This window comes from Talpa europaea (genome assembly GCF_964194135.1).
Source record: "Talpa europaea genome assembly, chromosome: 10".
NCBI classification, from domain to species: Eukaryota; Metazoa; Chordata; class Mammalia; order Eulipotyphla; family Talpidae; genus Talpa; species Talpa europaea.
Genome location: NC_140077.1, coordinates 73,593,451 through 73,602,821, shown reverse-complemented (window position 1 = coordinate 73,602,821; position 9,371 = coordinate 73,593,451). Strand labels below are relative to the sequence as shown.

The following is a 9,371-nucleotide window of genomic DNA, read 5'->3' as shown; positions in this document are numbered from 1 at the left end:
AATTGCCTATAGAAAGTCAACCTCAGAGTGCCGGGCCCAGGCTGCCGGAAGGAGGCGTTTCCAGCACCCCTCTCCCCAAATGTCCTTCAGATCCAGTGGGGGCCACTTGGGAGCAGTCCCCCAAGATGGGGAGGAGAAGCCTCCTTCAGTCCTTGCCCAGGAGGGGAAAGAGCAAGCAACTGAGACTGTACAAAGAGAGAGAAGAGGAGGGGACGCATCCTGTGGGCCGAGGTCCTGGGGGCACAGGCAGGGGACATCCAGGCAGCCCGGGAGCCCCTGGCTCCCAGACAACTGGGGAGGTGGGAAGCTCCAGCCGCAGGCCTTCCTGTCCCATGGAGATGCTCCTCAGAATGGCAGCAGAGGAACCCCCAGCAAATAGGGGCAATATTTTGGAGGCTGCAGGAGCACCCCCTGGGGCCAGAAGCCCTGTCTGTCTTGGTCTAGCTGCCAGGCCTCGAGCACGTGGGTCCATGTCACTTTCTTGCAGGGCATCTGGCCCAGATTGCTTCCCTTTTGATAAGAAGTAGTCCCAATTATTTCTCTGCTGCTGTGAACGGGCTTAGCTTCAGGAATTTTGTGTCAACAGTGGTGACAGGGTCTCCCCTTCTGAGGCCCTGGGCAGCTTTCTCCCTGGATTCCAGGGCAGAACAAGGGGTGCAGACACCACCCGGACTGAGGGGGCACTCCAGCCCCAGAAAGCCCAGGCTGGAAGGAGAGGCCGCCCACCCAGCCCCTGCCTGGGTTGGCCAGTGCCAAGGTGGGCCACTAGCCCAGCCGCCAGCAGGAGGATGGCGAGAACCAGGATGGCAATGAGCCCGGGTCGGTCCCCGAAGCCTCTGTGGCAAGGACCAGCCTCTTTAGTCCTGGCCCAGACACAGGCCACCTGGGTGTGGGCATCTCCAAAGGCCACTTGCAGGCAGGCCCAGTACTCGGTGGCCTGAAGAAGGCGGGTGATATTGTAGCTGTGGGTGCCCCGAGGGAGGCGGGCCATAGCTGTGGGCCCCTGGCCCCGGAAGGAGGAGGAACTGGACCAGGTGAGGTTGGTGGCGACTGTGTTGGGTGGGGGGACCCAAGACAGCAGGATGTGATAGGGGTGGGTCTCCTGCACCCGGAGCTCCAGCCCCCACCCCTCGTCCCGGTCCGGCCGACGGGGAGCCCGGCCAACCACCACGCTGACCGTCTTGGTGTCAGCCCCCACCAGGTTGTGGGCCACGCAGGTGTACAGCCCTGCCTCTTCTGCCGTCACCCTCCGCAGCTCCAGGGTTCCTTCGGGGTACACCCGATACCTCCTGCCTGCACGGGCAGCTGTCAGTCGAACCCCAGCTGGAGTGACCCAGTAGATCTCGGGCTCTGGTTCAGCCAGCGCCCGGCAGTGCAGCACCAGGCTCTCACCACTGGCAACCTGGAGGCTGGGGGGGAAGCTCCGGGGGGAGATGAGGGGCAAGCAGTGATCTGTCATCTCCCGGAAGGGCACCTCTCGGACTGGGAGGCGCTGGAGGTCGGGTGGCTCGGCGCACAGAGTGGACTGTGGCTCGATGAAGCGGACATGGGTGCCCGTGGCATTGGCCCAGCGGATGACGCAGTCACAGCGGATGGGGTTGCCATGGAGACCCACCTCCTGTAGGTTGGGCAGGGACTCTACCGTCTGCTGGTGCAAGGCACTGAGAGCGTTGTTGTTGAGCATGAGGGTCTCCATCTGGGGCAGGTGGTGGAAGGCGCGTGGGTGGATGAAGGACAGCCGGGGGTTGTTGGTGATGTCCAGCTTGGTGAGCTCGGGGAGGTTGACCAGGGCAAACTTGTCGATGGAGACCAGCTCCTCCATGTTATTCAAACCCAGTTCCTTGAGGTGCAGCATATTGGCGAAGTCCCCAGGCCCCACCCGCTGGAGCGGGTTCTTGTTCAGGTCTAGGAACTTGAGCCCGGGCACCTGCTCCAGTGCCCGCCTGGGCACCCGAGCCAGCTGGTTGTCATAAAAGGAGAGGCTCTCCAGGCTTTGCAGCCCCTCTAGGGCATAGTCGGAGATCTCCCGCAGGTTCATGCCCGCCAGCACCAGGCTGCGCAGGTTGGCCAGGGGCCGGAAGTTCATGTCCAGGATGGCATCCACCTTGTTGCCGCCAATCATGAGGATCTCCAGGTTGGGCAGCATCTCGAACCAACGGCTGTCAACGGCCCTCAGCAAGTTGGAGTTGAGGTGCAAGCGCAGCAGGTTGCTGAGGCCGGCGAAAGCCCTGGGGGCAATGCGGTAGAGCTGATTGTGGTTGAGGTACAGCTCCTGTAGGCTGGCCAGCCCTGCGAAGCTGTGGTCCTCCAGCCGGGTCAGCTGGTTCTCCTCGAGGTGCAGGCTCAGCAGCTGGGGCAGGGCGCGGAAATCGCAGTCACGGGTATCTGAAAAGCTGTTCTGGGACAGGTCCAGCTCTGTGAGGTTGGCCAGGTAGCCCAGCTCGCTCTGGTCCACGCGCACGATGCCATTGCTCTGCAGCAGCAGGGTCTGTGTGCCTGCGGGCAGTGCCGGGGGCACGGCCGTCAGGAATAGGTCATTACAGTCCACGGTGGTGGCCTCTCGGTAGGATGAGCGGGGTGTATACCAGGGCCGGATCTGGCAGGCACACTGAGGGGGGCAGGGCACACGCCAGGGAACCACGGGCACAGCAGCAGTGGCGCTAGCCACCCACGCTAGCAAGAGGGGGGCCACGAGGAGCCTCATGGTGGATTTGCAGGGCAGGGAACCATCCACAAGAAGAGCCTGGAGTACTCTGCTCTCAGCGGCTGGCAAGCTGAAGGTCAGCAGCCCTGCCCAGGGCTGGACAGCCACCCTCCCAAGGCAGTCATTCTACGAGGGGGTGGGGGGCATCACTTGGGGGCGCCCTCTTGGGTGTGGTCCTCCATCCTTGTCCACCGGGCTGCTCCTGCTCACTCACCACCACGCCCCATTGGGGCAGCCCTGGAAGAAGAGGTGAAGAATTAAGGAGGAGGCAGAGGGCAATATCTACCCCCACCCTCTGTGTCTCCCCTATTAGACTCAAGGGGCCACAGGAGCTGAGGGGCGGACAGGGCCAGAGTCAGGGTTCCTGGGTTCTGTGCTGGGGCTCAGGCATCAGTGCCGTTTTCAGTGGCCTGCGGGGGAATGACTGGAAGTCTTCATGGAAGGGGTGACACTGAACCTGGGAAACTCCCAGGACTACTAGAGGAAGGTGTGCGTGTGTGTGCGCATGTGTGTGTGTGTGTGTGTGTGTGTGAGTGTGTGTAGAAGAGTGGATGGCTGGAGAGGGGGGTTGTCATCCTCATGGTTCTTCTGAGCCCAGAGAGATGTGGAATGGATTCTCTGAGCTTTCTTGCATCTCTCCCTTTCCCTCCATGGCTCAGTGGGAAAACGAAAAATAAAGTGATAGTTTCTAGACATTCCTCCAACTGGTGTGGCTTGGAGCAAGTGCAACTTTCTAATTTCCAGTGGGATCCCAAAGTGCTGAAGTTGAATGGCACTGGACCCCACATCCACCCAGGCCAGGGAAGTGGCACGGTCCTGCTGGCATCTGCTTAGGCTCTCCTGGGGTTGGGCTTTCCTTCTCCCAACAGCCTTTCCTTCCCCCAGCAACTTTTCCTTCAGCCCAACAGCTGCTAGGAAGAGGTGGTGGGATTAAGGAGCCTGGGTCTGAGCTCCTCAGCCCTTCAGGTAAGACCTTATGTGATCTGGCCCTGGTCACTTCCCCTGACTTCTCTTGTTGCCACCATGATTAGCAACTGCATACAACCTTTGGGTTGAAGGTACCCGGTTATGCCCCCCTTCTCACTGTCTATTAGACAACTCCTGCTCTTCAAGATGCAACTTACGTTAGTGACCTCTCAGGCCTGACTGGCTCAGGGGCTGTTTTGTGCTCTTTCAGTACCCCATGCTTCCTTCTGTCATGGCCCTGGCTGCACCACATGGAAAGGTCTCCCTGGTGCTGCATTTGCTGCATAGTTCCAGTGCCTCATGTTTAGTGTAGGATCAATCTCTGTCACTCCAAGACCCCCGTCCCCAATCCAGACTCCAGGCCACTGCTGTTTCCTTCCTTCTTGGTAGGGGAGCCTACCCAGGCTCTCTCTCAGATCCTTTGGCTGCAGTGCCCTGGAGTCAAGTCCAGTCTTGGCTGAGAACCAAAGATGGGAGGAAAAAGGGGGTGTGGATCTCTGCGTGGGGGCATCTTTGCAGCTGCAGGGTCAGGGAAGCCCACAAACATTTGGGACACCTGTGATTTGCCAGACCTCTTAAATGAGTGAGTATTTTAATTCTTTGAACCCTCAGCATAAGGATTAATAGTCCATTTATAGATGAAGAAACTGAGGTTCAGAGGAAGTTAAAGAACTTGGCTCCAGACACGTAGCTGAGAGGCAGTGGGAGGCAGGGAGCCAGTCCAGTCCAGAGGCTGTGCCATTTACACCTGCTTCTCTGCCCCCTGGCTCTGGCAGAACATGCTCTGGGATGCTCTGGCTGCTGCCACAGGAGGCTGGGTGCCCATTCTTATCCCTGGGGGCAAGGAGGGGCGGTAATTTACCAGGGAGCTGCAGAAAGCTGGGGTGTCTGCAGCCTGCCTCCTCACCCCACTTCCAGGATATTGGGCTGGGGAGGGGGCAGCTGGAGGCATGGCACCCTTCCCTGAGCGGGAGGGGAGCCTGCTGTTTACACTTGGCGACTTCCCACCTTCCTCTGCAGCTATTTCTGAAGGTGGAAAAAACAACCGTGACTTAAAATGCACAGAGGTTTTGCGTGGGGCTGTGTGTGTACTGACGCGTAAAACTTAGGGCAAACAAACACACGTGCACACACGCGTGCCTGCCTGCATACATGTGCAAAGGGGAGTCTGGGAATCCAAGCTGGTGACTGGTGGTCAGCAGGGGGTGGACTCTGTGGTGTACCAGGTGGGTGCAGGGGGAGCAGTTTCAGGCTGAGTCCCTGAATGGCCCTGTCGTGGAAGTGGATCGAAGGCAGTGGTCCTACCAAATTACATGCCAGAGGCCCCTGCTTCCTGCCAGGATCTGGAGGAGACCCTGGCAGCCAAGAGATCTTACCCTCTTCGCCATGTCCTGCAGGATCCCTGGGAAAATTTACTGACTGTTCTGGGCGTCTCTGTGTGGCTGAGAGGAGCTGCTATCAGGATGAAAGGAGCTGAATGTGACGCACAGGAAGGGCTCATGTTAGTGCCCTTCCAGCTCCTGTCATGCCCCGAGGTCAAGAGCCCCCAGCTACAGGACTTCTTAGGGGGACCCAACAAGCCCCTACTAAGCTTGCTCACTATGGACTGGGGGTGGGGGGTGGCGGTGGGAGCTGTGATCAGACAGAGCAAGCATCTTTTCAGAGGGCACTCTGGCAGGACCCCAAATGCAAAGCATTAGGAGACAGTTCACTAGAGGAAAGCAGGTTGGAGCGGGTGGAGAGGGGGCTGCAGCCAGGCCCTAGTATCTCTGGCTTCTGAACCCTCCCTGAGCCCAGAGGTCGCTCCTTGACACTTGTAACACCTTTGTCTACAGCTGCTCAACTCGACAGAGGGGAGTGGACCGAGAAACCATTTAAAACTGAATCGAAAATCTCCAAAGATGGGCCTTCCCAGTCAGCAGCACTCCTCCTGGCCCTCTGGCTAGGCTGGCCGGGCAGGGGCCTGGGGAGGCCAAGGCTTGATGACTCGTGTTCATGCTGTTCCTCTGCTCCTGGGCCTGGCAAAGGCCCAGAGCACCCTCCCCGGCTGCTGAGCACGCAGTCCCTTCCAGGAGAGGACTCCTGGAGCTGCCCACTCACCTGCCATCGCCATTTTAGGGTGTCTTGCACATGGCCCACTCATGCAAGCTGATTAGCAAATGCACCGGAGCTGTAGAGAAAGCTAATCGCCTTTTAGCTCTAACCTCTGGGGTGAGCGGGAGTTCAGACTTGCACGTGCACATTTTCCCCAACTGGATCTCAAGCTCCTTGAAGCAGGGGCCGTGACTGATGTGTATTCTGTGTCCCCACAGCACCGAGCGTGGGGCTGAGCTTGCAGAGAGGGCACTTGGGAGTGGATACAAACAGTAACGTGTAATCTCACCATCAGCCCCGTGTGTGCGCAGAAGGGATCATTTTGTCTCCTATCGCAGGGGAAGTGGCTGTGAGAGATTAAGTGACTTGTCAGAAGTTGCACAGCTTCTATGTGGCAGAGTCAAGATGAGACCCATGTCTTTGACTCTCTAGCCTGCCCCGCTCACCCAGCCAGTGCTCGCTGCCTGGAAGATGGCTGCCTGCCTCACCGAGCGAGCGGAGTGAGACAGGGCTGGCCCAGAGGCTGCCGGGAATTGCACAACCCTTCAGCAATGCCCTGGGCACTTAGCAACTCTTCCCCCACAGCTACTTGCTGGGCCTCTGCTCCCCCATCCCTCAACTGGGTGAGAGTACCGCTGACTGGAACCCCTGCCTGTGGGCAGCACTGTTCCCATTGAGCATGGCTGGGCTGGGAACCAGGGGCACGAGCCCACAGGCCACTCACCGACCTCAGCCTGCCTTCCGTTGGGGGCTGCTTGTTGCATCGGGGCCTACTGGTCAGCCATGGACTTCGGTGTCAGGAGCTAGAGACCATGGGGACCACGGCAGGGAAGTAGGTTGCCCACTCTGGGTTGCCCACTCTGGGTCAAGATTTCTCTCAGAAGGGTTGGTTCTAGAAACCCTGAGAAGAGTCACCTAATTAGTCACACACCTAATCTCATCAGCAAACCCTGCCTAGCCTCACTGTTAGCATTCTCTCGGCGGCTATGCTGGAATTCGCAGACAGTGTGGACTCGACCCCTTAGACTCCCTATTAAACCAAGACTCTCGGTCAAGCTCTAAACGAAGCGTTTGGGAGAGGCTGCTGCCAGGAGCCAGAACTAGCCCTTTCCCTTCCCTTCCTCTCTGCCCTGGCCCCAGTGCAGCAAGTGCCCTCTGCTGGGGTCAGAGGTTCTACCTCCCCACCTCCCCCCTTCTCTGGTGGCCCCTCCCAGCCAGCCCCCACCCCTGCTCTCAGCTGATAGTCGGGAGGCAGGAGCCTGCAGTGATCGATTGCCTGGCCTTGCTGCTTCGGTGCCAGGTCCCCCTGAGCTGTGGAGACAGATGGGCAGCATAATTGAGTGTAGCGTTGATAAACTCCGGCCTCCTCGCCCGCAGATAAGTGCTGGGTGGGAGGGATGCAGAGGGAGGGAAGGCGGCGCTCCTCAGCGCACCTGGCCTCCGGCTCCTCTCGGGAGGTGGGCATGGCCCCTCACTCCCACCTCTCATTTAATCACAGACAACCAGGACCTCAAGAGCTGGAGGAGACCTCCGCATTTATCTAGTCTTCCAGATTCTGAATTCCATAAATAACTTATGCAAAGGAGGGGTTGTGGGGTGGGAGGCGCCCAGGCTCTGCAGTCTGAGCTGGAGCCTGGCTCTGCTGCTCACCGTGTGACCTTGGACAAAGCACGCCATCTGACCTCGCCTGCCTGAACTGCAAAATGGGAATAACCTCCTCCCCAGATGGCTGTGCAGAGCCTGCTGCCAGATGCATGAAGGGCCTGCATCACCATCATCTGGCCCCCGATACTGTTACCTCTCATTCCAACTCACCACCTACTTCTCAATTTTTAAATTTTTTTCTATATTACTGCCACTGACCCAGGCACAGCTCCATGCACACTACATTTGTAGATACAGGCCAGCTACCACCTGGCGAAGAGATATGTATTTCCAGCATTCCAGAAGGTTCCCAAGTGGTCTTTCCTGGCCTATATCAAGCCTCCCCATCTGGAGCTAACCACTGTTCTCACTTCTCTCACCACCCATCAGTTTCATCTTTTAAGTCCACAATTCTCTCTTCTCCACTGCATCTTGGGAACAAGTTGGCTCTGGCATCAGGGAGCTCCAGAACCTCCCTAATGCAGCCCCTCCTTCAAAGTACTCCTCGTGGTCTTATGCTTAATCTGCATCTCCAGGAGGGGAGACCAATTCCTCTTTCTGGTTCTACAATTCTCACATCTAGAACTCGCTCTGTCCCATCAGTGCCAATCTGGCTGGAGTCTGTATGGCCTGGACCCATGTGTGCTGTTGCTCCAGGCTGGGGGACCTCCTGGGCGCCTGTGTCACCTGCAGCCCAGGACTATCACCCGACCTCCCTCCCCAAAGCTGGACCCCCAGGTCTTCTCACTACAGGGCCTGGGCAGCAAGCAGGGGAGTAAGTTGGGGAGTAGCCAGGAAGGAGGGGTCCAGGCTCACTCTAACTGCCCCCGTACCTTTCTACCTGGCTATTTCAGTGGCTTCTCAGGCTCAAATTGCCCCAAACTCAACATCCTCTCCCATCAAACTTGTTCATTCTTCGCACCCTTCTTAACTTTACCTATCAAACTCCTCTCCAGCCATGAAAACCCATCCCAAATGGGTGGCACCGGAGGCCAGGTGCCACCTCCTCTGTGACACTTGCCCCAATTTCTTCCAAGAAGGGCAGTCACTCCTATCACACTCCCCAAGATGCTTCGAACAAGAATCCACAAGGTTGGATTGCCTCTGCCTCCCCAGCCAGGCACCAGCTGGAGGATGGTTTGTTATTGATAGTTGTCTCCCTAGGGCAGGGTGGACTTTCCCTGCAGGTGAGGGAGGTGTTCTGCTGTTCTGAACTGAGAACTGCAGCCCATTAATGGGTCAAGAAAACAATTCAAAGTGGGTCGCCATCTGTATTGAAAAGATGAAACAGATGATATCAGGGAGCCTTGCACACCACGACGCTGAGCTCTGCTTTCAGAAGGCTTCCCCGCTGCCTTACACACACACACACAAGCACGTGCATGCATGCACAGGGATGATGCAGAATCATGCCCTAGTGCTTGGGTTGCCCCCCCCACCCCCTTAGGTGAGTCCCTTCAACTCTACTTGATGCACTGGAAGGGCGACAAAACCCAGTCTCAGAGGAAGGATGGATCTCTGTTTGCTGGCCATGCCATCTGCTTATCCCCTCCTCCCAACAACTCGGTGAGGTTCTTTAGATGAGCAACCTGAACCTCAGTGTAGCTATGGGAGCAGACCCAGGTCCCACAACAGAATGTGGAAGAAGTTTTCTGCCTCTAGATTTGACAAGACCCTCTGACAAGGGAGCCCAGGTGGGCCTCCTCCAGCCCTTTCTATTTCCATGATTCCGGCACCAGAATCTAGCTTCCAAGACAGGGTGGTGAGGGACCAGAGGGGAGCAGGGGAGAAAGCACGAAGGTTCTCTTGCCAGCCCGTGCCCTCCCCTCCTCTCTGAAATGAGGAGTCAGGATTCCAGTAAAACACCTTCCTGAGCCCAGGAGGGAAGGAACTTGTTCCCAGAAAGGAAGCTGTTATTCCTGGGTCTCCTGGCTGGCCCAGGCAGTGGGAGCCAGCGCCACGA

The 9,371-nt window shown here is 57.8% G+C and overlaps 1 protein-coding gene across 1 annotated transcript; it reads right to left on the bottom strand.

The window, feature by feature from the left end:
• Positions 1–565: 565 nt before the first annotated feature.
• LRRN2 (leucine rich repeat neuronal 2) lies at positions 566–2,704 on the bottom strand (the record flags this gene model as incomplete). The annotated part of the gene is made up of 1 exon (XM_084245820.1): positions 566–2,704. One exon carries the CDS (start codon positions 2,702–2,704, stop codon positions 566–568), a length of 2,139 nt encoding a protein of 712 aa, XP_084101946.1.
• Positions 2,705–9,371: the final 6,667 nt, after the last annotated feature.